Source organism: Rattus norvegicus, chromosome 16 (genome assembly GCF_021556685.1).
Source record: "Rattus norvegicus strain SHRSP/BbbUtx chromosome 16, alternate assembly SHRSP_T2T, whole genome shotgun sequence".
In the NCBI taxonomy this organism is placed as follows: domain Eukaryota; kingdom Metazoa; phylum Chordata; class Mammalia; order Rodentia; family Muridae; genus Rattus; species Rattus norvegicus.
This window is the reverse complement of record NC_141549.1, coordinates 171,958-183,816: the sequence shown is the minus strand read 5'-3', so window position 1 is coordinate 183,816 and position 11,859 is coordinate 171,958. Positions and strand designations below refer to the sequence as shown.

Below are 11,859 nucleotides of genomic sequence, written 5' to 3'. Positions count from 1 at the left end.
AACGCTGAAGTCACTCTGAGGCGATGTATTTTCTGAAGAAATACACAGTGCAGCCAAGAGGAGACCATGATGTAAATCTTTCCTTCTTCCAAATGCACAGAATAGAAATCTATATAGAGGCAAATCCTGGGTGTCTAAGGACCTGAAAAAAAAATCCAATTTGGTAGGTTCCACCTTACTGCCTTGCAAGTCCCTGGAAAGGCTTACTGAAATGAACACCAGAGATGGATGTCATGTCATAGCTCCCGCAGCCCCCTCAAATCACATGTCTTTCAAAGCAGGAGTTGGGCTCTTCCCCAGTTCCCTGGGGCAGGATTTGTATGTATTTATTTGCATGTGTGTGCACTTACACTTATTTTTGAGAGCAGAGGATCTACATGTCAGAAGCTTCTATTGTACAAGGGGAGGACATGTTTGAACCATGGTTCATTCACTTTGGGGTAGACTAGGAAACAGAGAAAGGTCTGTTGGCTTCCTCCTTTCTTCCCCAGGGCAGGATTTTTAGACACTGAGAGAAAGAGTGGCTGACAGCCACCTAATCAAAGCTACTCCCCTCAACCTAGCTGGGAAACTGAGGCCCAGAGGTGAAGGAAAACTGTCCCAAATCACAAAGCAAAGACTTGAAGATAGTTCCTGGTCCCCATCCGAACAAGACAGCACTATGACACGCAAGGATGCTGAAAGCTGAGCCATAATCGGCTACTGGGGTTCTAGTGCTCCGCTCTTCAAAGGAAAGGTAAGCTGCCAGTCAGGCAGCTACAAAAGGGGAATGTTGTTTGCAGAGGATCTGCAGAGACCTTGCCCCATGGATGGGTAGACATTGCTCGCCATGCCTATGTGAACAGCAGCAAGCCCTCCAGGTTCAGTTTCACTACGAGGGCTGAATCCTGTAAACAAGATTACCACCCCGGCAGACCTTCCCGGAAGAAGAAAGGCTGACCCCTCTATTAATCTGGCAGCAGGCTTTCTTCAGGCTTCCCAGAGCAGCAGCCTTGACAACAAAGCAGGTGATTCCAAGCCTGAACCCACAGTGCCCCCTTGTGGGAGTCAGCCGGAGGGACCACTTTTATTCCACCAAGGAAGATTCAGGATTGTGGCTATCAAAAGCACCCATTACTGGCCTCCACAGATGTCTCCCTCAGCCCCGTACCCTTATCTTTACTCCATACCAGATGCCCCTGCCAGGCTTGTTAAAATCCAGGGCCCCACTCTCTTTCCAGTAGTTGGCTGAGTAGGGTCCTGAAACTCTAATAAGTTATAGCAGGGGTTGTTGTGGCTAGAATGAATGTGCATGACCTTCCTTAGCTCATCAGGCTGACTGTGCTACCTCAATTCCCTGTAAACTTCAACTTCTTCATCTGCAAAATGGGGATTATAGTGCCTCTCTCCTAGACTCAGATCCCAGTATAACCTCAATAAATGTGTTCATGACTATTATGTATATATTTACAGGTGCTTACCTGTGCATGTAGATATGGAGGCCAGAGGTAGACCTCAGATCTTCTCTTAGTCTTCACCTTACTTTTTGAGACTGGGACTCTCATTAAACCTATTCCTCATCATCTAGGCATAGGCTGGGAGTACTCCCAGAAATCTGCCTGTGGCTTCCCTGGCACTAGAGTTCTAGGCAGGCACCCACTTCCGCCCAGCTTTTACGTAGGTGATAGGGATTTGAACTCAGGTCCCCATGTGTGCACAGTAAGCACTTTACCCATTAAGCACCTCCTTAGTTCTGTGCTCAGAATTTTTGTTAGCAATAGTTGTAGCATTATCATTTGCAAGCTTCTTTTGGACAAGATGTGTTGCATAAGAGACATAGGCAGAAAGGACCTTTGTGAACTCAGTCCAAGCCTCAAAGCTGTTAAAATTTCAGATGAATAAATGTCCTACTCCAAGCTACAAGGTGAACACTGGAGTGAACAGCTAAGCATTTTTAACAAACACTCACTACTCAAGCCAGCCCTTGTACCTGATATAGAGGGAGGGGTGGAGGTCCAAATGGTAAGCCCCTCTGTTGCTCTATGGCTCCTGTTGCCTAGAGACTGAGGAGCAGGAACCAGTCTGGACTCCTGGCCTGGCCCCCTTTCCCACCCAGTACACCGCTCAAATACTAGCTCATTAGCCCTCTCCTGCTGTAATCTATCATGCCTGATGAGCAGTCAAACAGTTCAAGTATTCTGTGTGGAAAAACTCAGCATGTGACAAGGACACTTGATCTACTGTTCAATCTCTAATTCTCTACATTTTCTTTTACTCAACCAAAATAATGAATGAGAAAAGCCCTCAGCCTGGCAGTCTTCCTTGGGTTGTTTCCCGAGGGCTTTTCCAAGCACCTTCTGCTCCAGCAGGTCTTACAACCTCACTCCCAGCCTGAAGACACTGGGAGACAGGGCCTCAGGTCTGGCATAGGAGGAAAGTCTGGAGGACAGAGGGACAGCTGTGTAGAGCTTTGGGCTTCAGGAGAGCTTGTGTTGAGTCAGCTGTCCTTGCTGACCTCTGTCCAGAATGGAATTTCTCCTGTAAGAACAGCAGGAATAAAGGACAACTGCCTGAAACCACCAGTCACACAGAGGATTTCCATCTCATCTCTCTTTCCCCTGACCCATGGTGTAATGGCCACTCCCTCATATACATGCTTAATCATTTTTCATGGCCTTGAATGAGAGTTTGAGCCAGATAATGTCACTTAACCGTTACCTCTGGAAACCTTCCAGGATCCAGGTTCTTATACCAAGTTTGGCTGAAGACTGCCACCATGTCCCAACCTGCTAGCCACTCCAGGAGCTAAGACATAAATAAAATACACCCTATTGTCTTACCTTCCCCTAGGTGTCAGGAGCAGGGACTGGTGGTGCACATAGTTAACTTGGCAAATGAAGGATGCGGTTGGCTACCTATGTTCAGTATCCCTATGGCAAATGACCTCACTGACAATGGTATGTCGAAAAGAAAGCAGGTTGGTTCCTGAACATTATATATAGAGGGTCTCACAACTGCAGGCTAATCTCATCCTCACTACCAACCTGGTAGTTAAAACTACCAATTGTCAGACCTCTTCAGTCTGGAAGATACACCTTCCTCTCGAGGTAAATTGTAGACCACTGACCACATAATGTACCATTTGTAACCCCACTTGCCTCAGCCCCGTGAGTTTGGTGTAAGATACTCTTAGAGCAAACAAAACATTTAACTTGGCAAGGAAGGGAAGCAGTGAAGGACAACTGAAAGCTACAAACACACGGGTGCTGGAGCCATCCAAAAGCAGCACCCCAAACGCAATGGAGACACTACACTTGCAGAACCACCTCCAGCCTCTCTCCTCACCCTTGGTGGTTCCTCCGTGGAAGGAAGCTTCCACACCACCCATCAAGAAGGCACAAGTTCTGGAGTTTTGAGTCTTGAGCTCTTGTTCTCTAGACTGACTCATTATTTCCAATTAGAGCTAAGCTGGAGGGGCTGTTTCCTTACTAGAATCAACTTTGCATTCTTCTAAGGGCTTGCCCAAAGCTGCAGAGAGCAGTGTCAGTCTAGTTATCATCATGGCTGTGACAAAGCTCCCAACATTCCCAAGCTTAATAACACAACTGCCCACAACTTAGTTTCCCCTTAGCCTCACTTCCTGTCAGTTGCTCAAGCCCTTCAGCCTCCATAGTTCTGTCATCCTGAGCCTCAAAATAACTTATGATTCAGAATGTCAGAACAGGTACCCTTCAAAGTTCTCAATGTGACATTAACCAGGACAACAAACATCAAGGGGAACTAAAAGCAGCAGAGAGGACAGACTACAGGGGACAAACTGATGAAAATGCTAACTGGCTAAGACAGAGGCTGGTTGCCAGGAAATGCCCATCCGGGCTGCCTACATCCATCACATGGGGAGATGGGCCAGTGGCTTGAGCTATTTCAACAATACCACCATCAAGGAAAGTTTACAGGCAGACTTGTAGAACTGTTTCTCTGGAGAACCTGGCCCACTCTGAGGAGCCCAGGAAGCATGCCTATCTACACAACTGTCCCTGCCTACATCAACCACAGAAAAGGCCCATATACAATTCTTGCCACCCTTCCTACTCGCCCTAGCTAGTTATCAGCTTTAATACCTGATTAAGAAAACTTATTTGTCTCTTGCTCCTTATTCTTTCCCTTTTCCTTCTCTCCCCAATCCCCTCTCCCCACCCTTCCACGTGCTCACGGCCGGCCTCTACTCTGCTCTTCAACTCTTCTCTCATTAAACTTTTCCACATGGAAAAGAAAGAAAACTCATGTGCTTGGGCAAAGGCCTTTAAATCTCAGCACTCAGGAGGCAGCTCGATCTCTGTGCTGCACTCCTTTCAACAGACCAGCTCTATATGGAACTTCCTGCCAACATCAGTCCCCCCTGTACCCATTGGATGCTCCTCTGCTTCCACACTCCAGCTCAGCAGCCAACCTCCTGTTCCAGGCTTCATCTGTGTAGCCCTGGCCATCCTGGAACCAGGTTAGCCCCTGAGATCCACCCTTGCTGGTATAAAGCTCCTGGCTTCATTCTAGCCCTTACTGTTTAGTTAGCTCATCCTACTCCATGTAACCCCGTATCCACAGATAACCAGTTCAGCCCACGGCCCACACTACTCATTTAAGGGAACAGATTCCCTAAAATAAAAGCTTCACTCCCAAGTCTGCAGTGACAAGTCACATCTTTGCTCCCCACATTGAAGTCGTTTTCCAATGAGGTCTCACCTGTACACTGCTTCAAGATGTCCCATTACAATTGTGTGAGGGCAGGAGGGGCTCAGCGATTAAGAGCATTGGTTGCTCAAGGTACCCAGGTTCACTTCCCAGCACTCCATTGCACATCACAACCATCTATTAGCCCCAGTTCCAGGGGATCCAACACCCTCACGCACACATGCAATCAAAACACCAATGCACATAAAATGTTTATTTCCCTGAAACTAGAACTACAAATGATAGTCAACCATGAGGGCATCTTCAAGAGCAAACCCCTGAACCACTCATCTGCAGTCCCAGGAAGTCGCTAGTTTTCCATCCAATGCTGTTGCATTTAATTCCCACATGGACCCATACAAATTGATTAAAAAACCTTTAGAGAAAAACTCACCTAAAAAACCATAGACTGCACATTACTTCCAGCATAAAAACAAATTTAAGCTGCAATTCCTTTCAGGTGACTCCTACCCAATCTGCCCAAACACCTGATTAACTCAGTTCAGGGTCCTGACTTTGATCCCTCCCAAAATCCAGCAAAAGCATAGGTTGCTGGACTGATGGCTATGAGCCACTGTCAGAACATTGGAGTCCTGGCCAAAGGCAGACTCAATTTCCATTGGGGTTAGACAAGATCTGGTAAGTCTGTCTTTTACAGTCTCAAGCAGATCTAGCTTCAACTAAGGCCAGAAGCCAGGTATGGGGGACAAGGAAAACACACCCGAGGAAGGCCGGCCTAGTCTACACAAGGAGTTCCAGACCAATCAAAGCTAGAGACAGACCCTTAGGCGAGTAGGGAGGAAGGCCCAGAAAACCTTTTAAGAATTAGGTTGGAGTCTTGAGACACAGAACGGGGGTCAGCAAAGACAAATGCTAACAGAGCACACACCACACTGGCCCTATACTTTACCAATGTCCTTATTTTCCCATCACCACCCTCAACAGGAGGATGTGTAAGAGCTCCTTACACCAGGCTTCCACAAAGCCCAGTGAACTCAAAGGGGAACCGCAACACCGGAGCAGCCACCAGATACTTCTAATGACCAATAAGCACCAGACTCCAGACTCGCAGAAGCTTTTTTAGTTTATTTTACCCTCAGAAATTTGCATATCACAGCAGAACATCAAGTCACCGTAGAACTACTCCTTTGGCTGTAAATGAAGAAAGAAATTCAGTCAGCGACAGCTCTGAAAAGGTTTCAAAGACAAACAAATTCTAAAAATAACTCATGCAGCACAAGTATTAACCTAAAATAGAAACCGTAAGAATGATACAAACACAGAAACTAAACTAACATTCACGTTAGAAATTAAAATAAAAAAAAAAAACAAGTCAACTTCATTGAATTTTAGACAGTCACTGTTAGTACTGTTACAAACTACACTTGCAAATCTACTTAAAAATGTTCACGTGCTTGTTCAAACTACGTCAGTAACAAGGAGTCTAGTGATCTACATAGTAGCTTGAATTATACCTGTATCCAGTCTCCACTCACTGAATCAGTGGCAGGGAAGGGGATGGGAAGGAGGAAAACAGACAGCTCATTAGTAGTCCCTTCTCAAATAGCAAAGCTATCTATGTGAAGTACATGCAATTAGATACCTCAGGTGACTACCCTGTGGTTGTGTAGAACATTCCTTGCATACCACCTTCCCTGATTACCATGACTCCAAAGTTTACAAAGTAACAAGCACTAGTGCCAGAGTGTGCCACACCCATATTGCCACTACCAGCACATGGAAGGGGGGATGCATTTGAGGCTGGGCCCTTTGGTGGGAATCTTTAGACTCCAATGGGACAACTCCACAGGATTAGGCAAGTCTTTTGAAATCTGTTCAGTTCATGTTTTATACTTTATACCAATCTTGGATACCACAAGGTATACAAGTGACAAAAATTTAGCTGAAATAAAAATCCAATTACTTTGCAAATATATGACCACCAATGCCTTGGTTTAAGCTCTAACATCAAGCAAAATAGTTTAGGCTAGCCTTTCAAAATGGTGCTAGTGAGATTACCAGCTCCACAGAACACCTTTCAGAGGGACAGGCTGGCAAAGAATCCGTGTCACACAGCCTAAAGTTCTGACTCAAAGGACAAATCTATATCAAAGATTTTACTGATCAATAGGTATAATCTGCAACACCCATGCAGTGCGTCTATGGGCAGTGTTCATTAACCAGTGCTGATAGGAAAAGTAGCAAGTCAGTTTGAGTCTGGTCTCAGGCAGACAGCTTGAAAGGTAGGCAGAAGGTAGTAGGCACATTTCTAAAACCATACAAACTTAATCCCACTGCACATTATAAATGTGGAATAGGGAGCCATTCTGACTAAAATGCATGTGATAAAATAGTACCCCAAGCTTCAGGAGGTTACCTCAAAGTTTTCTATTAGGAACAGGAGACTAGTTAACAGAAGTGCTAGAACCAGCTAGCTTGGATGCTGTTCCTAAGAGAATCTGTTAGTCTTGCAGCATCCTAGAGAGGATGGGTCACTGAAGCTATTTCCTGAATACTAGTCTCAAACTACAAATAAAAGGAGACTAGGGCACCTACCTGCCTTTAGTAGATACCTCCCTCCATCTATCCTGTCTTTTTGGGTTTCCAAAATAAATGAGAAAGCTTTTCCTTCTGCTAGTTAAGATACTACTTAAAACAGGCACTGGTGTTTTAATAAGCCATACTATGGAAACCGTCATCTAGAAGCCAACATGCAAAGCATCAGAGCCAGCTCAGTGAAGGTGGCACACCCCACACCGTGCCCAATGGCAGTACCTGCTAGATATTTCATTTCTGTTGAACAAGAAATCCAAGACAGTAGGAGAGGGGAAAAAATTCATAGAACACTTGATTACTCAGCAACCCAACACCTTAATTCCATTCTACTAGTCAAGATTAGCTAGCAAAGCTGCTATAAAGCTACTACTCAAATCACTGTGATCTCAGCTAACGGGAGAGGAAAGCAGTTTGACATCTGAAAAGCACAAGCCACATTGATCCAACTGCTTCAAAAACTATGCTAAAAAAAAACGAAATCCTCGGGAACATGATCAGCTCTCCCTTGAGGGGCCTGTGTCAATTAACATGAGAAGGAAATTCCTAGAACAATCAGGCCTTAAAAGCAGTCACTGAATCAATGTGGCCTTATGTTGGAGTGTGCTAGTCTATGAGCAGAAGAGGTGGGCCAGTCTACTCTAGGATAACTACTAGGCTACTGAGCTTCTCAAAACGTTACCTTCTGCAATCCAGAAGAGGGAAAAGAAAAACACCAAGAAAGATTATTTAGAAAAGAACACCCCTCTTCACAGACAATATTAAGCTTAACAATTAATGACACTTCTGTACCACCCATGAACCATACCTTTTTGCCAGCACCAACATTGGCCTTTGCAGTCCCCCTGACCTTCTTCATTCTGTTCTTTCGTTCTTTTCGCTGTTTGCGGGAGGTCTTTTTCTTCTCATAAAGGCCATGCTACGAGAGAAGAGTGCATCCAATGAAATCATTCCTCACCACTCTGATGGGAAAACTGAGGCAATCAGAGAACTTTGAAATAAAGCTTTACAAACCAATTCAACTTTAAAAGCTGCCAGGACACTGCTCAGCATCTTGCCTTTTAATTCCTGCTTCTCTAGTGAAGGTTGGACACCCTTACTAAGAACCCTACCCTCTCACCTCAGGTCCTAACTCACCAATCTGTTCTTGGCATTCCGGACAGAAATCTTCCCAAGGCTTTCAGCAAGATTCCCAGACCACCACTTTAAAACAGTATCTAGCCAGGTGTGGTACATGCCTCTAATCCCAGAGCTTGGAGACAGAGGCAGGCTGATCCCTGTGACTTGAAGCCAGCTAGGGTAACACCCTATTCTCAACAAACATAGCCTCAGGAAACTTTCATATCCAACTGTTATACTAGAGGATTCATCCTAGCAAGGAGAAATGGATTCAAGAAACTCCTCACATTTACAATCCTAGCACTCAGGAAACTGGGATAAAGTAGCTGCTAGTTTGTGGCTAGCCAGCACTAGAGGCCATGCCTCAAATTAACAATCCAATGAAACAAGACACCACTCTGGAGGCAGAGTTCCAGGCCAGCCTGGTCAACAGTGAGAGCCCACCTAAAGAATGAAACGAAACCAGCCAGGTCAACCCTGATCATCAACCAAGTATCAAGTTTGTTACCCATTGGACTACATGAAATTCTGTCCTAAATTTTTAAAGGTACTGTCTGTGCACTGTAACAAATATGGTAACTAAAGGACTACCAACTTTTCCTCAGCATATATGGCAGCACAGCTCAATAGAAAGCCCAGGGAAGACTGCTAAATTTCACTTTGGAAGGCCAGGTAAACTATGTGGAGATGGGTTAGTGGATAATTACAAGTTTGGCCCAAACTGCTCATTCTATTCCAATATATACTGGAAAACAAAATCTAACTTGCCATGGTAACTGAGCCTGGGCTGGAATTGCAGGCATGTATCCAGAAAGGAACTACGTCTTCAGTAGATGTAGCACAAACAAGATACCTACTCTCGCAAGTCTGTGTTTAGGCTCATTCTTCTTTGCATAATCTAAAGAATCATAGATCATGCCAAAGCCAGTTGTCTTGCCTCCACCAAAGTGGGTTCTGAATCCAAATACAAAGATGACATCTGGTGTGGTTTTGTACATCTTGGCCAGCTTTTCCCGAATTTCTGTCTTTGGTACTGTGGCCTTCCCAGGATGAAGGACATCAATGACCTAAAAAGAGGTGCTTGTTACAGTTAACTACATCTTCAAAAGCAGACATAAAGACCAAATCTTGACACCCTGACCCTTACCATCTGTTTCCTCTGAAGCAGACGGTTTGTCATGAACTTCCTGGTCCGGATGGTTACCGTGTCATTCTGCAGATAACAAACAAGTCAGTAAGATTGTTAAAACCTCGTCTTGCCTTTGCTGATATTTCACCAATTACTAGCAATGCAGTCTAGAAAAAAGCAGGAATTGGGAGCAAGCTATAAAGGAAAGGAAAGGAAAGGAAAGGAAAGGAAAAAAGCCCCAAAAAGTGGGCACCTCATAAACTACCGTGGTAGCTGGCATTCAGCAAGGCTAAGCAGACAAAACAATTTTATCAGAGACCAACTTAAATCAGCAGCTTGCAAATAGCCTTAACGACCTCGACTTGAGTACGAATCAAGTCGCCTCGATAGCACCAAACCCATTAGAGTAAAACAGCCCGCAAGTTTCGCTAAACTCAGTACTTCGCCTCTGAGAGAAATGGGCAAGGCCAGTTTTTGGCAGCCCCTTCCAACCCATCTTAATGTTCCCAAGACACACACATTCTACTCAGGCGCTAAGTTTGCTGACTTACTCGAGGGGCCCACAGGGCCAAGAACTGGAGGCGCCTTCATCACCTTGGCCTGCCAGGGCCTGCCTCACCCGTGCCCCTGAAGCTCAACAGGGATTTCCATGGCCGAGGCCCTGTAGCCCAAAGCCCGGCGTGTTCTCGACGCCCGCACCGGACAGCCGCGACCCGGCGACCCTGGGCTACCGGCCTCTGTGAGGCAGGCCGAAGCAGAGTAAGTGGGCCCTGGATGGCTGCGGCTCCAGTGGCGGGCCTGAGCAGGCAGGGATGGCGTGGATATGCGACGGATAGCGAAGAGAGCCCGAGGAGACTTACCATGATGGCTACGGTGCCCGAGCTGTAAAGGAGGAAAAGAGGACCGCTCACTGCCGACCAATCATATTAACCCGCACTGAAGGACCCCGACGTGGGGGCGTGGCCAAGGTCTCGGGGCAGACCACGCCAATGCCTGACTGAAAGTACCCAAAGTCACGCCTCACTTGCCTTTAGCTACGCCCCCAGAACTGTGGGTTGGCTGACCTGAAGGAAGGTGGATCAGCCAAACGGATTTAGGGTTACACAGTCGCGTGTTCCTTCCCGATTCACTTTCTTTTCCTCCTGCTTTTGTATTTTGTTGTTTTCCCTCCTGTTTCTGTATTTTGGTCTAAAGTGTTTTAGAGTGATGGTCTGTGCCCCATCAGAACTTGGTTCTGCTATGAAACAGACTTAAAACATTTCTCAGAAGCTCTTAACAGCTGGCTGAAGGCTCCTGACCGTATCCGTCAGTCTCCTCTCTGCCTGACAGAGCCCCCACTCCAGTCGTATAAGCCCCTAAAATCGAAAAAGCCCTTGCCACTGGGAGTGGTGGCCTGGTACTTTTTAATAAACCATTCTTTCTCTCCATGGAGAGCTGAAGGATTTGGTGGGTTTTTTGTTGCACCTACTTACAAAACACACAATTAAAAATGAACCATATAGGCTGGAGAGATGACTCAATGATTAAGAGCAGTGACTGCTCTTCCACAGGTCCTGAGTTCAATTCCCAACAACCACATGGTGGCTCACAACCATCTGTAATGGGATCTGATGCCTTTTTCTGAAGGCAACAATGTGTACACCCATACATAAAAATATATATATTTAAAATATATAGAAAAAGGAACCATACATATATAATATGTATTATACATACTGTGTAGGTATAAACATGTTATAATGTGTTTGTATATATGCTTATATACTAGATATGTAAATTTACTTATTTACACCAGGTAGAATGTAATTGAAGCACTGAGAATATGGAGGCAGAGGATGACCAGTAGGGGCTATATATGGAGATCCTTTCTCAGGAAAACACACGCGCGCGCGCGCGCGCGCGCACACACACACACACACACACACACACACACACACGTCCTTGTTTGCTATTGTACATATTACCTTTTCCCTTTAAATAACTTTATAGACCGGAGGCTTGTGTGCATAGCTATTGTCTTCAACTACTTATTTCTTCTTTGGATTGCCTACAAGGTGCTCTTCTGTTTCTTTGACAGGTGGATTTTGGCTTTCGATATCCCTTAAACAATTAGATTTTCTTCAATCACAAAGTACTTACTGATTTCTTTTTAATTTTCTATTTGACGTAACTTTTTGGGATTGTGATTAAAAAAAAAAAAAAGCGGTATTTCCCTTCTGCGGTTTTGAGAACTCCACCGGAAAAGATATTTTTTGATCTGCGCGGCCTAGGTGCATTTTCACGCAGGAGCCGCTAGGTGGCAATCTAGAGGGAGGGCTCAAAGCAGCCTGCGCAAAGCTTCTCTTTACAAA

General features: G+C 45.3%; 1 protein-coding gene across 8 annotated transcripts; it reads right to left on the bottom strand.

Annotated features, from left to right (window-relative positions):
• Positions 1–5,773: 5,773 nt before the first annotated feature.
• Rps24 (ribosomal protein S24) lies at positions 5,774–10,403 on the bottom strand. 8 transcript variants are annotated; one of them, XM_087589233.1, is made up of 7 exons: positions 10,060–10,398; positions 9,527–9,592; positions 9,237–9,446; positions 8,069–8,179; positions 7,483–7,500; positions 6,183–6,202; positions 5,774–5,859 (listed from the first exon to the last, which is right to left on the bottom strand). In XM_087589233.1, exons 2-5 carry the CDS (start codon positions 9,557–9,559, stop codon positions 7,495–7,497), a joined length of 360 nt encoding a protein of 119 aa, XP_087445359.1. In that variant the 5' UTR covers positions 9,560–9,592; positions 10,060–10,398; the 3' UTR covers positions 5,774–5,859; positions 6,183–6,202; positions 7,483–7,494. The 8 variants fall into 8 exon arrangements, with proteins under 8 accessions (XP_087445359.1, XP_087445355.1, XP_087445360.1 ...); XM_087589229.1 differs by having other exon boundaries at positions 10,369–10,398; XM_087589234.1 differs by lacking the exon at positions 7,483–7,500.
• Between the last annotated feature and the right edge of the window lie 1,456 nt (positions 10,404–11,859).

Excerpts from the sequence above, each read along its gene's own strand:
- Rps24 (XM_087589228.1), bottom strand. Across the intron at positions 9,447-9,526 it reads TGCTTCAGAGGAAACAGATG|GTCATTGATGTCCTTCATCC; the intron begins GTAAGGGTCAGG and ends ACCTCTTTTTAG. Across the intron at positions 8,180-9,236 it reads CTAAACACAGACTTGCGAGA|CATGGCCTTTATGAGAAGAA; the intron begins GTAGGTATCTTG and ends CTTCTCTCGTAG.